Source organism: Haliotis asinina, chromosome 2, assembly GCF_037392515.1.
Source record: "Haliotis asinina isolate JCU_RB_2024 chromosome 2, JCU_Hal_asi_v2, whole genome shotgun sequence".
NCBI lineage: Eukaryota > Metazoa > Mollusca > Gastropoda > Lepetellida > Haliotidae > Haliotis > Haliotis asinina.
In genome coordinates, this window is record NC_090281.1 from 48677975 (window position 1) to 48697741 (window position 19767).

At 38.9% G+C, this 19767-nt stretch overlaps 1 protein-coding gene across 2 annotated transcripts; it reads left to right on the forward strand.

The window, feature by feature from the left end:
- Positions 1-3960: 3960 nt before the first annotated feature.
- On the forward strand, positions 3961-15524 carry LOC137273845 (uncharacterized). 2 transcript variants are annotated; one of them, XM_067806718.1, is made up of 5 exons: positions 3961-4068; positions 7381-7508; positions 8482-9742; positions 10756-10879; positions 11050-15524. In XM_067806718.1, the coding sequence occupies exons 2-5, from the start codon at positions 7385-7387 to the stop codon at positions 11971-11973; spliced, it is 2433 nt and encodes an 810-aa protein (XP_067662819.1). In that variant the 5' UTR covers positions 3961-4068; positions 7381-7384; the 3' UTR covers positions 11974-15524. The 2 variants fall into 2 exon arrangements, with proteins under 2 accessions (XP_067662819.1, XP_067662820.1); XM_067806719.1 differs by having other exon boundaries at positions 3989-4072.
- Positions 15525-19767: the final 4243 nt, after the last annotated feature.

Here is a 19767-nt window from a genome sequence, read left to right on the forward strand (position 1 = left end):
GTCAAAACCGTCCAGCGCCAAAAAGGAGTATCCGGTTTTGTGGAAACGGCTCAGTTTTTCTGAATCTGCCAAAACAGATATGGAAAACATCAAATAAATATATACTAGTCACAATAGGCTTTTGTGGACACAGTTTTTACTGCAAGTCCAGCTCGTGTAGATGCGCGCAATATGTGAATCCCGGAAGTGACTGTCAAAGGCTAGATCTTTCGTCATTCAAACATTCCCACATTATCATGAGAAGTCACATGCTCATCTTTGAATCCGCTGGAATGGTTCGAGCAGGAATGGGCCAACAACAGGTGGTAGCATATTTCCAATGCCATCGCAACACGATATCTGCATTGGTCAGGAGTTATCGAAACATTAATGGCGTCGCCGACCACCCACATCCTGGGGCGCTATTTGAAAATGAGGCGGTGGGATAGCATAGTGGTTAAAGCGTTCGCTCGTTACGCTGAAGACCCGGGTTCGATTCCACACATGGGTACAATGTGTGAAGCCCTTTTCTGGTGTCTCCAGCCGTGATATTGCTGGAATATTGCTAAATCGGCCTAAAATCATACACACTCACACACTCACAGAACCATAAAATAGATGCGGTTGAATTCGATTTGGAGGGAGTTTCAGTGTCAAACCTTTGGGTTGTTTGTATTGAAACGAGGAATTTTATTAACTACTGACTGAACACACATGGTACTTTTTCCTAACTAAATGTTGACAGTGTCGTCAATGCGTTTCAATGCTGAAAGCGTCACACTAAGCCTTGCTCGAGAAGATGCGGGTTGGAACTGAATTGAAATTCATAAACCCGTGCTTGGCGTAAAAGGTGACGAGGTCGGGTGGTCAAGCTGACTGGCTTGGTTGATGCATGTCATCGTATCCCTGTCGCATAGAACGATACTCATGATGTCATTGAATGTTGTTAACTGTAGTGCTGATTAAAAAATATAAAAATAAACATAAAGAAATATTATATATAAAAACACCATTAATTTAGACGATTGTCGTTTCCAACAAGGATAACTAATTCTTGTTTCGGAGAGAGTTTTTTGTGTATATTACGTAATGTCTTAGCAGAACTACTTACAGGTGAGGTTACATACTGGTAAGGTGAGGTCACAGAAGTCCACGTAGTGCAGAGTTGCGTCCCTTTAATGTAACACTGTAGCCTTTGGTTGTGGGTTGGAATTCCTTGTCCCCATTACTTTTTTTATATTTGTGAGCACCAAGCCATTGCTTTCCTCAAGTACTATATCTGATACAGTGTCACTTTGGGTCCTTCTTTCTTTCTACATAGAGATCAAATATTTACTCATTCAGTTTTAAACTACGATACAATTATATCACGAAAACGAAAAGGGAAAATGAACTTGAAACACATAATAAGTGAAAAGGACTGGAAATCCTATCAAAGGAGCATATTTCGAATTCATATAAATTCAAACTTCGGCTTTCAGTATTCGTTAGTGCATAGAATCTTGCCAGCAAACCTACTTTTGTTTAAGATGGAATGTGTAGAGAGTAAGTTGTGTTCATTTCGTAAAAATGCACCAGAAATGCACTTCGTCTCATTTGCAACTGTCCAAAATCCAAAAGCATACGTAATCATTTTTTCGCTTTGACAAGAACAAGAACAGATGCCACGTTGAATATCGATAAGGAGAAAATCATGTTTGGATTTTTGGGGAAAAAAGAACGCCGTCTTTAATCCTCTGACAACAACTGTCAAATTTTACTCTTTTTTTTAAACATGAATATATACACGTACTACATGTTTCGATATGATTGCAAAGGTTGGCAACACACTTCCCTCGCTTCGGTTCAAAAAGTATTTTACGTGTCAAAATAAAATGTCGCCACTATCAAAGGTACACTCACATTTCCTCACTAGGTTGTGCTCTCCGATTTCCAACCCCATATTTAATAATTACTCAGATGAAATATGTTTTATTCAACATTTTAAGCGCCACTCGTGATATTCAGTTCGTTCTTCGCCTCCATTACCCCTGCCAGCTTCCGGCTCAACGGAGTGAAGGAACAAGAATAAGCAAAAATTATAAAGATATACCATATTGCCTAATTTTATCATGATTCTGTTGGAATGTATTTGTCTTAAGTGTCGGCGTTGTTGTTAGATCTTTTGTAACATTTATTCTACAATAAACACACTTCTGGCGTAGTGGGCGTATGAAGCATGGGAGGTAACTCTTAAAGGGGCACTGATGCGGAGCGAATAATGTTTCTCGCCAACGGTCTAATTACGGAACCAAACTGCAAATTGGTCAGCGCCCGCTCCTTCGACCGTGACGGACAAAGGAACTGGGCTCTTGTCCATATTAGCAGAATTTCTTCACCCAAAAGAGTCAGGAGGCCGGATGCCCATCATATGCCATTATTTAAAAATATCCATGGTATTCCTTGTCTGATCGTAACAAAATATCCCAGCAGTGTAGTTTTTTTCGGATGCTTGGATGGTATAGTTAGTCGATTTTATCCTATTTCTCTGTTTTTAACCTCGCTATTCAATCATGTTACATGAAAATATGATGTCTACAGGCACGTAGCAAGCCATTTGTTTCAGTACGGAAGATTGCAAAGCTTTATATTTAGGTAATTTTGAGTGTTGGTTCAGCTGTGATAGCAACTATCATACGTAAATTTTTGTAGCTATGGAAGCTACAATGGTTTATTATTTATGATAATAAAAACACACAGTTGATTTATTTGAATTCGTAAACAATAAACGATGACTTTGCCTTTGGTAGAGAAATCTGAAAATTTTCTTATGTAAATAAAAAACCCTTATTTCATCTATTTACCCAAGTACACAGCAAATGCCTGTATGTATTACTTATGTAACGAAATTCCGTTGGTATCCTCAAAACAGTTTCAGCCCATAAGTGTTTTCAGGCTGCATGCGACACAGAGATTACATCTTCCTTGCTGTAACTTGCGTTTGATGGTGTAGGTGTAAACCTACACGTGTTATTTGTCATCATTCTCTGGATGGTCAATTAATGAATTCATAACAGGTATAATTAGTAGTAACACCACTCAGATTACTCAACAAAGATTCCCATTGGCATTTCTCCTGTCTGGAGTAAATACTCATCATTATAAATTAAGGTCTGTAACGGCAAATTTATTGTATGTTATGTAATATGTGCATGTATGTGATGCAAGAGGGTTTATCAGCTGAGTTACAAAAACAAACATCGATCAAAAGATTAACCGATAACACACTGATTGATTAATTACTTTTGTCAAAAGGTAGTGTGTGTAGATGACTACACCCTGTCGTAAAGTGCGATTGTAAAAACAACATCCTCCCTTCAAAGAATTAACCACCCTTGCGTTGATAGATTGATTGCTCTTTATTGGTTAACTAAATTACTTAGAATAGCGGACATCATACAATTAGTTGCCAGGTGTGCTATCTTGGGTGACCAGTGAGAGGTTTATCAGGTTTTCACCAACGAATGACGTGAAACGATGTGTTGCTTTAGACAGTTGTGTAAGACACGCGACACAGAGCAGGATTATTTACCAGCTGCAGATGAATGAAATACGATTTCTTTTACGTGGATATCGATACATTCCTGAACAAGGTAGTAGCCTGACATTGTATTCCATGAAGCGTTTTTGTTATCCCTGTTAGTACGAATTACCATCAACTGTTTGACTGATATGGACTTAGACGTTCCTTACTTTCTTACCATATGTATGATATACTTGTCAATGAATGACGCATGGTTTAATATTAAGCTGTCACATGATGTCATGATTTTGTTCCTAAAACAAGATGAATAAAACACAAAAAGTAGAAGCAAATATTTATTGACCAGTATGTTATTATCGCACTTTGACATATAATAATAACAAACAGCAACTTGCTATGGAGTTTCGAACTCAAACCTTCGGGAGTTCTACATTGCGAGACACCGTAACAGGAAGTGCGAATTAGAGTTACCTCCCCCTAAAGAGAAGCGTGTGTATTCTCTGGAAGAAATTATCTACCGGTTTGTTTCTGGTATATGCGATATCACTGCATATAAAAGTACTTACGTAAGTATTGCGGTTGGTATTCTTTAACATTAAGGTATATTCATCATGTTTCATCGAAAAAACTACGGTGCTAGGCAATGAAAGGTTTGTTATTTGCCGTAATGACCCGGAAGCTGCTCTCAATGGCGATCTTTGTAGAAGAGAAACAATTCTTCTCGTGTTTCAACAAATATTCTTTGTTATTGTGTATTGGGTAACTAAAGCATCTGTCGTGCGTACTTTAAGAGTATTTGGTGTTGATCTGAAGCGTTTTTATTTCACTTCCAGTTCAGAAATCGTGGGAATGGTGGGCTTGTCATTGTTATCATCATGGTGGTGTCATTGTTATTCGTGATATTTCTGTATATATTTCTTACTTAAACTGACCTTGCGCCATCCTACACGACAAATTTATATATGACTCCACGCAGTGCGTCTTTCTTAAATGTGATAACATTTTTCTGGGAACCAAAATTGACCGACTTGTAGTGTAACAATCTGTTATCAAGTAATATGTAAATACATGAATTATCCAGGAATATCTGACCTTCCTAGTCTGCATTGCTGCACATCAGTGGCTTGGTGACAGTGTCAGCATCTATACCAAAGCATTTATCCTTTTGTAATAAAGAAGTTGCAAAGTCATTGAATTATCTCCCTTTGTTATCTGAATAGCAATACAATTGTTTTTTGCTTATAAATATTGAAGTAGAGGGAGAAACATTTTATTAAATTTCCTCTGCAGCTATTTCCATGATTTTTTGTGGAAATGAGTTGTTACTATGAATACTGTTTTCTTTACAAACAGAAACATACATGTAATTGTACTCTGTGCAATACTTTTCTATACTTAAACATGTTAAAAGTCAAGATGATTTATTGCAGACTTTATGAAATTATGATGTTTTTTTGTATAAATTCTTAAACCTGTCATGCAAGAGTAAGAGTGATGTAATAAAGAAGATGTCGTCCATACATAATCTTGCCTTTTATTGTTGTTTTTTTCTTTTGTTATCGTTAACTTCTAAAATACCAATCAAGCAGATAATAATTTTCTGTGTTCATATAAAATAAATATACTTTGTTATGTATGTGAACTCTAGCCAAGTGAAGCCCATGTTGGGTGGTATAGGAGGCAGTAGGCAGATTCAGTTGTGTACAAGTATGCTTGATTTTTTGTAAATACTCAAAAGATTTGAATTAGAACGCACAAAAATGTCAGATCTTAGTTTGCATACCAGTGGTTACATAAAATAGCTGAGATATACTGAGAGGTTCAATTTTGGCACATGCACTTGCAGTCTTTCTTACTCTTGTTCTTCTTCTTATTATTATTAGTCTTATTCTTATTTTCACATTACAGATCAGATATAAATAACGAATACATAAACAAACATTTGAATTTTATTATTATTTTTTAGAATGAATGGAAAATGGCAAAATACCAAACTGATTTTGAGTGAGGTGGATATGATATATTTTGTTACTCAAAGGAATGTTAAGATGTTAATAGTATTACCTTTAAGATAAATTTGTCAAATTTTGATTAGTTAACAGCCACCATACAAAACCATGTAGATGGATTTGCCTGGGTGAACGAACCCTACACCCCATCAAATCTGTCACATGACACACTACACAGGTTGTAAGAATGACCTTGACTTTAGGTGGAATGTGGATGCCAAACAGCTGATCACTTCAAAATTTGCAAGGGTCTTAGAGTCACAAAACTCTCGTAAGCCTCGGATCTCGTAACTTTCCTCGTAGCACTTGCACCTCCTATGTTACAGTATACCAGGTGCAAGTGCTACGAGAAGAGTTACGAGATCTTAGGCTTACGAGAGTTTTGTGAAACAGGCCCGAGTACTCCCTTTCAAAACACTGTGTAACTAATAACATTAACTGAGATGAACCGAAGCATGAACACTTACACAGGTATTGCAGATGGTATACTTTCTACTTTAACATTAAGGTATAATCTTATTTCAAAGTAAAGTCTGTGGTGCTATGTATGCAGGGTTTGTTATTTGCTCTTTTCATGTTATGACCTGGAGGCCCCTGCCAATGACTGTTTAGATGAGCAATATTCTCTACTTAGGAGATAAACATCATGTGTTGGCCAATTTCCGGGTGTTATTGAGTATTTGAAGCACGGGAATATTTCATTTGAAACCTCCGGCCTCCGGTGCTTCAAATACTCAATAACACCCGGAAATTGGCCAACACATGATGTTTATCGACATTGTAAACCAAAAAGTAAACAAAGGGGGTTTTACTGTCTGCACTCGTTCACATGGAGTAGGAGTACAGCAGTGAAGTTTCATCAGCTGGCCGTTTCAGCTGGTTCCCATTGTAGCATCTGGAGTTGCTCATTTGTGACGTCATTCTAACTTTACGTCACAGTATGATTTGAATGACGTCACCACTGTTGATGACACAACAAAACAATTGTTTACGTGTCAATACGCAGTGAATAGTCTTGCAGTTTCCGGGAATCTAATACCATTTGATCATGTTTATCAACCAATCAGATTACAGAACACAGTGACTTTTGGTTTACAATTGTGTTTCAACAAATACTATTTGTAATTGTGCATTGGGTAACTGTAGAATCTTTTCTGTATGCTTTAAGAATATTTGGTGTTGGTTTGAAGCCTTTTAGTTTCAGTTCCAGACCAGAAATCCTGGGAATGGTGTGTTAGCCATTGTTTGCAGCATGGTTATGTCATTGTTATTGGTGATATTTCTGTGCATTTCATACTTAAACTGACCATGCTCAAATTTATATGTTAATCTATGCAGTGCACATATACAATAACTCTGTGGCCCCAAATGTTATCTGCAGCTCTGGTAGGGGGGGACTAGTATTTAAGGTCCATGTTTGAGGCCGAAGTTGGCTGTAAGTTGCAGAAAGTGTTCTGTGATGTGGCGGGAATATTGTGCAAGTGGCATTAAAACTCACTCACTCACTCACTCACTCACTCACTCACTCTCCCATCCACGCAAATCCACTCACTCACCCATCCACTCACTCACTCACTCCAGATGAGTTTCAGATCTGTTATGACCAAACAATCAACAGTTGTCTGTTCTTTGACTGGCATTCTAGAAGTTGGGTAGATGAAGTATGAGGACCTCTTTATTCTGAATGGGCAACATTTCAACATGGTTTTTAATCTTGTTGTTTCGACATGGAATACATTTTAATGTCATTGTTGGGTGATGACATCACCTGCTTGGCAACAACATTATAATCAATGTCAAAAGGTTGCCTGCCAAGTTGCATATCCAGAAAAGTAGTCCTCAACAGATTTCACGTTTTCCTCTTTGCAGAATAATGTCATTTAACCGGTCAAACGACGGTTGGGGTGACCATTCACGGTCCAAGAAGAGGAGGTTTGACCGGAACCGTGGACGAGGCTACTACGGAGGCAGGAGGAATGATTACTATGCGCAGAATGGTAGATAGTTTCAATATTCAAGTACTTCCTAGTCATTTAAAGTGGGCACGTGAAGGTCCCGGGATAGAATAGGCCTTCAGCAACCCATGCTGCCATAAAAGGCGTCTATGCTTGTTGTAAGAGGCATCTAACAGGATCAGGTGGTCAGGCTAGCTGACTTGGTTGACACATGTCATCGGTTCCCAGTTGTGCAGATCAATGCTCATGTTGTTGATCACTGGATTGTCTGACTCGATTATTTACACACCGCCGCCATATAGCTGGAATATTGCTGAGTGCTGCGTAAAACTCAACTCAACTCACTCACTCACTCACTCATTTAAAGTGACCCTTATTTCCAAAGTGAAGTTCATGGCGAATGGGCCAGTGTTTGTAATAAGGTACTTCATTTTGCCAGTTGACTCTCAGGGCCTGCTGCTGCCTGCAGGTGTTTGAATCTACATCAAAGTCTATGCCTTGAATGAAGTCTGCAGGCCCATTTTGTCAAATCAATAAAGACTGTTTAGTTTCCCACTGTTTCTAAAAAATCAATTAGCAAAGCCCATTATATATTTGTTAATGATTGGTGTTGACATTCCTACGCATGAAGCGCTGTAAAAAAAATACCAAGAATCAAAGCTGTAAGTTATCATAACATAAGGATCATGGATCATTCCCGAACATTCATAAGGGAAAAATGGTTAAGATTCCACTTTCTAGTCATGCATCATGTCATGCATCATTTCTAGTCATGCATCATGACAATGCATTACTTTTGCCCTGGAAGGGGCACATTATTTGTTCACAGTTTACCTTGAAAGCATGTCTTTGGAATGGTTTATCAGCAGTGTGTTGATTCTGTTTGTTGTGATTAGATGCTATATTAATATTATATGTATTAAGGTGGAATAGTAATGGTATTGACAGTTTTTTCTAAAAATTTCAGTTAATTTTTTGCTTTCCTCAGCTAAACGGTCTGTTTCTTTTTTCAAAGACCATTTGACGGAACAAGTCCAAGGTTGGATGCAGTGGGTGGGGTCAGCAGGTTCCCCCCCAGGGTTCATGTCGGACCCTAGTGGCGGATGGGGACACCAAGGGTACCAGCCTGATGGTGGGTACTGGAGCCATCCAGGCGGCTCACAGCCATACTATCCACCATACAATGAAGAATCTGAACCTGCTATTTTAACAGTGGCTGAAAGACTGGAAAGGTTGGGTGAATATCTCCGAAGGTATCACAGCAATAATGATGTTCAGGTGATTGAGAAGGGAGTTACTGCCAGCCGTTCAGGCCTCCGAGCTGATTACAGCCATGAAGTTGTCCACAAAGTGGGCAAGAAGTACATATTCACCGGATGTCTCAAACTCAATAAAGTGTTCATAGCCCGCAGTGTAGGGGGAGACAAGCAAAGAACAAAACAGTCAACTTACAGAAAGGCCATCAACATCATCCGCAACAAATCCATCCGACACATACTGGGTCTGAGAGATGTTGGTATACAGATTCTGAAAATTGATGCCAAATCCTTCTTCAAAAAAGATGAAGAGTATGATGACCCAGGTGCTATTGCTCTGAAGAGGTTCATTTCAATCGAGAAAGGAGAGATGCAGGTTGACATCCCCGAAGGAACATCCATAGACCAAGTGCTCAAGCTGGAGCTGACAGATGATGAGGTAAAGGAGAAGCTGGCAGCTGTGGTTTCCTACTGCCTTGAGACACCACGACATCCTAATGCCTCACTCATGCACTTGTTGGATCGGAATGTGTTCCGTATTGGGTTGGAGCCCAAATGTGTTGTTAAGTTCCTTGAACCAGACGAGAACCGACCAGCTGAGGAGAATGTTATTTGTGACTACTACCTGCAGAAGGTTCTGATTGGAACAGGGAAGGGGGAGACTCGGGCAAATGCACATGCTGAAGCCTACGAGAATGCCTACCATAAACTTACAACCATGACAGGTGAGGAGATCTTTGATGCAGGCAAGCCAGCGCCAGAAGAAGAGCTGAAAGTAGCCAAAACTGAAGTGTGGGCAAAATCGAGAACAGAAGGTGTAGAGTCAAATATTGGCCGCTTAAAACTACTCAGACGAGATCCCATACAGAGAAACAAAGAATGGAACGAAATGGTTATTGTGGAGACACATGATTGGTCCTTCAATCGCAGAAAAAATGCATACAGTATCTTGATGATGAGTGCGATGTGGAATGGGATGCTTCTGGAGTGGAAGATTGAACCAGACGAGAAGGGATACAGGTAAATACTGATGATACAGTGTGTGGGGGGGGATACAGGTAAATACTAATGATGCAGTATGAGAGAAGGGTACAGGTAAAAATTGATGCAGTATGTGTTGCAGCATACCGGTAAATACTGATTATGCAGTATGTGTGGGGGATGCAGGTAAATACTCATGATGCAGTATGTGTGGAGGATACAGGTAAATACTGATGCAGTACCTTATGTGATATGTTAGTTACAACAAGTGATGATGTAGAGTGTGTTATATGCATGCGTGCGTGTCAGTGAGTGATAGAGTGAGAGAGAGAGTGACATTAGTTAAGACAAATGATGATGTAAAGTGTTGTGGTACTTTATTAACTAGTACTGTACCTTCTTTTCCAAGGCATGGACAGAGATTGTCTGTAAAAAATTTTCACGTTTTGAATACAAATAACCAACCTCTAGCTTTGCTAATATTCCTGTTATCACCAAATCAGTCATAATGGAAGAGTTGTATGTCTTACAACTGTAGATGATTATTGTCATGGAGGTGAACATGTGTAAAGCAAGGAAGGAATTTTGATTCAACATTCAAACCACCCAAAGGTGTTTAACAGCATGATGGCAGTCCTCACAAGTTTGATTGTAGATATATTCCTGAAAATATGTGAAGCATTCTGCTAGTGATCCATGAAGGCACAACATGGCATTAATCCAGATAGAGTCCTCAGTCAACACCGGCAGTGTATAAAATAAGCCAAAAATCCAGCCAGACATTGGAGTTGGTAACTTCAAAATGTTGCCAGCCTCAAAGGATTTAACCAAACCAGATGACCAGATATGGTGAATTTACTCCAATATTTGGAACACCAAAAAATTTTATCAGACCGTCCGGGTGGTCGAGTGTGTATTTAGTCCATCCATCAGAAATGTAGCCTTTCTTTGGCGGTCATTATTTCATGCACTACTGATAGGGATACCAGCATGACTGTACTTGATTGATGAGGTGTGTGCTGATGTGTTTATGTACATGGGCATTGTTCCAGATGTGAGATGATCCTGCAGCAGACGAAGGTCGGAGAGGCCGTTGCTGGGGACCAACACACAGTCCGCACTCTAGCTGCTGCAGATGCTCTCTTCAAGTTTTATGAGACTCAGACAGTGCTCAAGGTTTGTATGTTCATTGCTGTCATTTGAATTTGAGCAGTTCTAAATCAGTTAGGTTTGATTTACAAATTCATGATGTAATTACGTCAACATGCAGACTGAAATCATTACTGTAGAAACAAAACAACTAGTATCTGAAAATGTGAAATGCAATGTATTTTCTACTCTTTCAGGTACGATCAACAAAGGAGTGCAATGACATTGTGGTGACAGCAGATGACATTGTTAAAAAGGGTGAGGAACTAAAGGCAGCGAGTGGAGATACTGGAACAGACGACTACATCATTGTCACCCGGAAGAGGTACTTCCGGGATGACCCAGATGATGATGAGGAAGATGAGGAAGACATCCCTGCACCACCTCTTAAAACTGCAAGGAAGGCTGCACCAAATGTGGCTGAGGAAGAAGCTGAGGTCAAGTCATCAACTTCAGGAGATCCTTCTGGAAACACTTCGGAAGATCCTTCAGAAGATCCTACTGGAAACCCTTCTGAAGCTCCTTCAGGAGATCCTTCTGGAAACACTTCTGGAGATCCTTCAGGAGATCCTTCTGCAAACACTTCTGGAGATCCTTCAGGAGATCCTTCTGTGTCAGGAGCACCTGAAGGTGCTATTACTTCAGATGTTAAAGGCAGTGATGCAAATAAAGAAAGTAATGGTGATGAAAGCAAGGCTGAGGATGATAAGGAAGGTGATGACGATAAGGGTGAGGAAGGGGGCAAGGATGAAGATGGTGGTGCTGAGGAGGAAGAACTTCCTAACAGATGCCGAATCAACAAGTGGCATAGGGATGCCATTGAGAAGGTCATGCTGGACTACAAACAGATGGACACCCTTCGGGATTTGCGCTTTGTGTATGGGTTTGAGCAGGGTGACTGGGATCAGATTAAGTACCTTGCCAAGAGAACAGGCTTGAAAATTATGCAGAAGAAGATCAAGGATCGTTTCTTGAAGCTGTACCGCAAGAACACCCCAGATCAGATGGTGGAGATTCTTGTCAAGCTTGGCGAACCCAGTGGCAGATATGAACTTGTTCCTAGGGAAGGGCTGCCATGTCATGCCGACATAGAGGATATGCTGAATTTTGGAAAGGCTTAAAGGCCATCATTGAGACTCAACAATCATCTCTCATTGGTTTTCATACTGGCCTGTTTGTACCTAACTGCACAGATAGTGTTGCAGTTTGAATGAAACATTGATTTTTATGTGACAACAGGAAATCAACCTCACTTGAAAAATTTGAAATGACTTTGTATATTTCCAGACATTCATCTGTTCATTTAGTTCCAAAAGCCCACCATGTGTCATGGTCAGCTAGTTCATGTATATGCTAACCTGTGTCAGTGGGAAATCGTCTTGTAGCATTATACTCTCCAAAACACATCTATTAGAAATAGCCTTTGGACATATGAATGAGAATAGACTGTTCCCTTCAACATCCTGTACAACTATAACACATTTGGCAGCTTTGTTACATTGTTTGCTGAAGAAACCTCCCCATAGGAGAATGAGTTCTCCTTGACATCGGTGTTCAGCATGAAGCATAAACATCAAGGGTTTCTTGCTGTAAACCCAGAAATGCCTTCATTATGATTATTTTACGTACATATTGAGTGTTCCCTACGACCTCTGACTTCAGATAAAGGCACATCCTTTGATGGTTGGTACTTTCTCCTCCTGAGAAATGAACATTAACTAACAAGTGTAAATTCTGTTGTAGATTTCAAGACCAATAATATTTGCTTTATTAACCACATAATGATATATTCAGGAATGTTTTGAAGAACACGAAAAATTATGTCTTGTGTTTGAATTTATCCCTGCTACAGGTTGAGATGTTATGAAAGAGGGAATATCTGGCCATAATTGCCAAAGGTCGAGTTAAGTCACAATGATTCCTGACCTTGGAATATTGGGCCAACGTGGTTGGTAGGTATGTGGTTGGGTATACAATGTATGTATGAGAGGTCCAGATTGTGACCATGTTCTGTCTTTGGGTTGTGTTGTGCTAGATGGCAGTGGTGAGGATTTTACAGTTGTATTGTCTTTTCATGGTTACCATGGTTACTGATTATTGTGAAATGAATGAGTGTGTGTCAGGATCTGTTTGCAAAAGGCGAAAATAATGGGTTTAGGTTCACTAACTTATTTATATATCTAGTTTGGCCTACCAGGACTGTCTTTGGTAAAATTTCAGCTTTTGAATGCATTACTTGAAGTGGTGTCCTGAATTATGAACAATATAGTTTTAGTTTTATTAATATTTACAAACGATTTGTTGCATTATTTTTTCTTTGCATACTTTTTATCCCAAAGTTAAGTTGTCATGGAAACCTGTGATGTCATTCAATGAAATATTGGATCATGACATTACATCATTGATGTTATATATTGAGTGACGTTATGGCTGTCTCACAGTGCTCATTACAATTTCTGATAATGGTATGATCTGAATTTTATTCAGATTTCCTTCATGTTTATATGGAGGCAACTGGGTAGCCTAGAGGTTAAACATTTGCAAAGACACAGGTTAGATTCCTGAGATTCCTTTTAGTATTGCTTAAAGAGACAGAAAAATAAACTCACTCACTGATGTGTATGTGGTTTTCAAAACTGTTTCATTTGAAACATCTGGATCAGATCTGTTCCAAAATGAATTGTTTAGTCATCGGCAACACCCACAGATGAAAGACATGAAACGCTGTGCAGATATTTAACGTTTGAAACCTCCATACTCTGCCTGCTAACACAATTGGATATTTGGAAAAATATGTTGTCATTGCTTCTCCCATTATGCAACTTTATCATGAGAGTTGTTTCCCTTTGTTAGAGTTCTTCATTCCTGCTGTACAACCTTAAGAGCTGTGCACACACAAAATGGGTGACAGACGCACTCCCCACCTCCCTCATCCCTGTGACAGCCATGCTGTTATTGCTAGAGCTGTGTTGATATATATCATACAGATCATTAACTAATTACAGACATGACTGAGTAATAATGCTGAAAGGTCTGAAAGAAAGGAATATATATCATTTGTGAGTGGTGACATGCTTTGCATGGACTACTAACAAAACAGCATAGTTACCATAACTTATATGAATACTGTCCTAGATTTCTACATTGTGCAAGAAAATTAAACTTGTTTCTGTCAGAGAAATATTGTATGATATTATCAATTACTAGTTTTCAGTCAATAATCATCAATGATTTTAGCCAACCCTAGTTGCAGAATCACAATCATCAACTACTAGCATCTTCCGTTCCTTGTCCACATGGTACAGGCTTCTCTGTTTAAGTCAATCATTCTTTCCAATAAAGACTTAGTCTCGATGATCAGGTCTGTTACTTGGGCCTGTTCCACAAAGCCATTTTAGTTGTAAGGTGAGTGTAACTCCCATGCTTTAACATGCACCAGCATCACAGTGCTGAGCTCACTTTGTGGGCACCAACACCACAACACCTCACATCAGTCCAGTGTGTGAAATAGTTTCCAAATTTTGCTGGCGATTCAGGCTAGCTATGCCTAAAAGTTACTAGCCCATTTCACTGGCCCTAAACATTAATGCAGACACAGGTTTCGTCGTTAAGCTGCTAATATGATTAACAGTTGTATCAGGTCATAATCTAGCATGATTTAAAAGTGAATTATAACTTAAGAAGTCAGGGAGAGTGATACATTTATAAAATGACCCCATGGAAATTCACTAGTTAGTCTGTCCAGTGATTATGGAGATAGACTGGCCCGACAGGATTTTTACTAGCCATGTGCAAGCGGGCCTGTGGGTATTTTGCACACTGCATCAGTCCCCCATGTAAATTCATGTGTGTATTGGGGACAGGAGTTGCATCAGTTACCCTGGATTTGTTACTTGTTTCACAAATTTCACCACCTGATGATAGGAAAAAACTTGTTGATGAACATATTTTCACTTCTTGATGGAATGTTATTTCAATGAGGCCAGACCAATTTTATTTCTGGTTTTACAGATCTGCCAGCTGTATTTTTTCATGAATGAGAAAAATTGTATATATTGATTTTCCCCGCTCAAAAACTGAATTGTATTGTCCACAAATGTAAAACTACACACTTCATAATTTTCCAAAAGTAAAATACTTTTAGTATTTAGATGGAATATTACTTTGATTGGTAATTTTATATTTGTCCCCTCCTGTCTGTAGGTTTTCTGAGACAAAAATCTGTAAAACAAGAAATGAAATTGGTCTGGCCTGAGAAACAAATTAAAGTATATTGTGGGAGAGAGGAATTAGTCCTGAAATGTTGCTTTTGAAATTTCTTTATTCCAACCAACTGACCACTTGGAACAAATGTACTTCTTGTATGACAGAACTTACTGATTTGTGGAGAAAAGTCTGATAACAAGTACAAGAAGCTATCGGATCCAAACTGGAGAGCAGATGGTGTTTCTATCTTGCTGGGACCATTATTGCCTATTTCAACCCAGTTCAACTTCTCTATGTGTGTCCATGTTGATATTGTTTTCAAATTTTGTGAGTAAATTCTTTTAAATGAGATTGTATTAGTTGTTGTAATCCAGTTGTTGTACAGAAAACACATTCGCGTTAGTCAAATATTTGGCTGAATTTATGATCACATTAACTTTAATCTGAAATAAAACATCCAATGGAAGCCATGTTTCTGTGGTTTTAGTTCGTGAAAATTCAAGACTTGGCATCTGGTTGGTTGTTTCATTGTTTAACGCCATTCTCAGCAATATTCCAGCGGCAGTCTGTGAAAAACCAAGTCTAGTCCTGACAATCCAGTGATCAACATTCTGAGCTTTGTTCTATGCATTTTGGATTACTGACATGTGTCAAGCAAGTCAATGAGCCTGACAACCCAATCCTGTTAGTAAGACATTTTGACTAAAACCTGAAACATTTTTATGAAATATATTACTTTACTTCTGTCATCTGATGAGCCACATTTCGGTATGCAGAGTTGCATCCCTTGGATGAATCAGGTTTGCCAGATAATGTTTGTATGTTCGCCTGTGCTTGCTCATAGGTCATAGGTAAAGGTGGTAAAGACCCAAATCATTCTAAAATTTAATCTGCATCTTGCTGACTCGGTGACTCTGTCATGTGACCTGAATACAAAAATGGAAGTGGCCAGTCTGACTTTAGAAAATACCTAGAGGACACACTGGTTTGTTTGTTGGTTTGTGTAACAGTGTACTCAACAATTTGCTAGCTCTACAATGGTGGTCTAAATAATTGTCAATACTATTCAGTCCTATCCGTGAAGGTCCTGGTTAGAATACTGGCCTTCCGTAGCCCATGTTTGTCATAAGGGATGACAAACCAGAGCAGGTGGTCAGGCTCGCTGACTTGGTTGACACATCATTGGTTCCCAGTTGCACAGATCGGTGCTTATGCTGTTGATCACTGGATTGCCTGGTCCAGACACGATTCGTTACGTGAAAGTGTCACCATGGATGTGAAATGGGCTTGCAACGACAATTACACAGCAACGTCAGGGTCCTGCATGTATGGTTGTGTGAACTCGTCTGCGTTAATGTCGGTTTTATAATGGGAACTAATCAAACGGGCGGAAGACAACAGGGCCGAAAAGTGCCAAGTCAAAAGGGCTGTTGGAAAAGTCATAAGGGCCGTGACAAAAGCCAAAAGGTTCTTATTCCTAGTCATATGGACCAACAGAAAAAAGGTTAGAAAGGTTTTCCATTATTTATTGACGCATATGGCACTGAAACACATAATGTCATCGTAACATTAATAGAATGGTAATGGCATACTAATGGTCATGCAGTTTTCAAGTAATGGCAATACATATAGTTCATACTTTACTTCATTAACACAAGTTCTTCTAATTAACTAGAATAATTTACGCAAGTTCTTTTTATCATAAAAGGCGACTATGCTTGTTAGAAGCAACTAACGGACGGGGTATGACATGAAGCACGTTTCGGATGGCTTTGACATTTTGAATGTTCCATACACAAACCACAACCGTGCCATGGATAACAGATAATTTATTGCCTGTCAGTGACTAACAAGAGACGCATCTGTCCCTGACCTGGCAGATTTAAACAGGTTTGTGTCGCAGTTTTCTGCATCTATAACAAGAAGGTTGGCTGATCTAATTATGAATCAGTTCGATTCGTCAACATCTCCAAATAAAAATTCAAGAAGTATTTACAATTTAACTACTTCTAATTAGGAATCGATCAGTCGGGTGTACTGCTCGCCTGAGCTTTTACTTGGACTGAAACAAGTTTGCCCACCTCTGCTTTGGGTAGAGTCGATACGAATGTCAGACGTTCATTTCTGATGCACTCCATACTCCACTGATGTTGCAAATTTACAAATTAACGTTGTACAACTTCCTTGCTGGCTACTGTCGGTCTGTCTAAGGTAGACTCAAAACTTATGATGCCTAAACAAGTGTATTTATTGTGATTACAGATGTAATGTGTACGTGTCTGCTATATAACAAAACAAAAAAGCCCTGTCCTGTACGGACATCCATATTTGTGACAAGTAACAAGTGTAATATAATAAGTGCAATATAATAATTAGAATAACTGACTAAGTAGTTAACTGAGAAAAAGTATTCTTTTCCTCAAAAGATGGGCTTAAAACTTATTAAATTTAACTTGTTTTCATGCACAAATGGTTTGTTACTCAATCTGTATTTGTTGACCGTAAGGCAATATAGAGCATAGAATCCTGTCTGGAGGTCTATTGCAGTAGATAAGAAGTCCTACGTAGGAGATACGAAGTTCTGCGTAGGAGATATTAAGAATGAATTACGTCCATCGTAGCAGGGAGCCTATGTAGAGAGGGAGAAGAAACTCCTCGAAAAGTACGTATGTCTCGCCTCGTCACGTGACCAATGTAGACAATATGGCGGCGACTTAGTATTAAGATTGAGCCCGGTTTATTTTCAACAGCTGATTACATTCGCTGAGTGTTGTAGCAACTGAAAACCTATATGTAGAAGGTAGGTTAACTATTTTGTCACTTCAGTTTAATTAAGTCAAATAGTTATTATTAGGGTCAGTATTGGGACAGTAGATTTGTAGTTACGTTTGAAGTCGGTATGTTATAGCTCACTGGCTTCCATTTTCGATTCACCGAGAAGATAGGCTAAATTAAGTCGACAAAAACTTCTTTCACACTTTCGTTTAATTTTTAGAAGGGAAACATACCTTTAGTTGGAGGGTATTTGCAAGTAGTTGTGATAGTTTTATGACTTGAAAAAATGATTACACCGTATTTGAGTTGTGTGAAACATATGACATATCGCCGATCTGTTCTGTTTCGCCACTGAAATACTACACGACGTTGTTTGAGTGTTCCTACTGCTAGACACATATTAGATGATCCTGCGCACTAAACGCATTTGTGACAAGAGAGGCGGTACAACGAATTGGGCGAGTAAACTTGGTTGCTACAGGTAGCTTGACGATTATGCACGGGCAATACATGCTAACCGTGACATGAAATCAACACCGCTACTGATTAACAACCGTCTCGCTACTGTGTAACACCTGTCTCGCTACTGTTTTACACCTGTCTCAATACTGTTAAACAGATTTCGATATTTATCAGACAACCTGTCTCCCTGTTGTTTCAAGTGGATCGTTCTGTGGGGCGTTCCCAAGTATGCAAATTAGGGTCATTTGTCAGGTCTTGGATCATCTTATATGTGTTTACCAGTAGTTATTGCTTCAAAACCGTCTGTCACGTACACCTTTCATTCTTGTGAGGGAAATATACTATCAGGTGAAATGTGTTTGCATGTAATAGTGAGAGTTTCATCATCTACAAAACATATGTTATGGTGTATTCGAGGTGTGTGAAAAAGTGACATGTCGCTGATTTGATCTGATCAGCCATGGAAATACTAAACTGCGTTGTTCGAGTGTTTCTAGTTATTATTTTATAAAACATATTTCCCATACACCTTTAATCTTTATGAAGGGAATTTACCATCAGGTGAAAGGTGTTTGCAAGTAATAGTGATAGTTTTATGATTGTAAAAAACTTGTTAGGGCGTATGTGATGTTTGTGAAAAATATGACGATCTAATCTGATCCGCAATTGATGTTGGTGATGTTTGAGGGTTATAATTCTCTAACTTCTTTCTTTCTTATTGATCTTAATATTTTTTGTTGATCTTATTATTTGACAAAACTGGAAATGTGCTTTTAACGTTTTGTGATAATTTTAAACTTTCTGTTTTTGTGTGGTGTGTGATAGTGTCAGTTAACATTTTGTTAATGTCCATGCCATTCCCTACATGCAGCTTTTAAAAATACATGTGATATTAACTCATGAGTTACTTTTGCGATACTTTTGCTTTCTTAAACGTGTTTTGGGGGGAGTGGCCGTGGCGTATCATTTATTCTTTCATTCATTCACATATGTACTACTTTTTTTATTTCATTTTTTTATTCACTGATAATTCTTGCTCTTGATTCTCATTAGAATTCATTCATTCATTGTAAATTCCGACCGATACTGGGAACGAGCAAAGTCACTGTGTGCGTTGGAGCATGATGAGACACGCGTTAATTAGTACAAATGGTAAAGAAAGCAAGGGAGTGACCTATCCCTGTTGTAGATTATCCCTGATCGTGGGAGATATTAAGTCCTACGTAGGAACAAGATAAAAAGTCGATCCTACGCAAGAGATACTGAGTTCTACGTAGGAGATACTATAAGTACTACGTAGGAGATATTAAGTAACAAGTCCTACGTATGACATTATTTAAGTCCTTCGTAGGAGATAGTATGTCCGTAGGAGATATTGAAGCCTAGGGGGCGAGGTGGCCTCTTTTGTCCTGAAAGTGTATTAAATGACTATTGACACACTCGTGAAACGAGTTAATATTATCTGTGCGTGC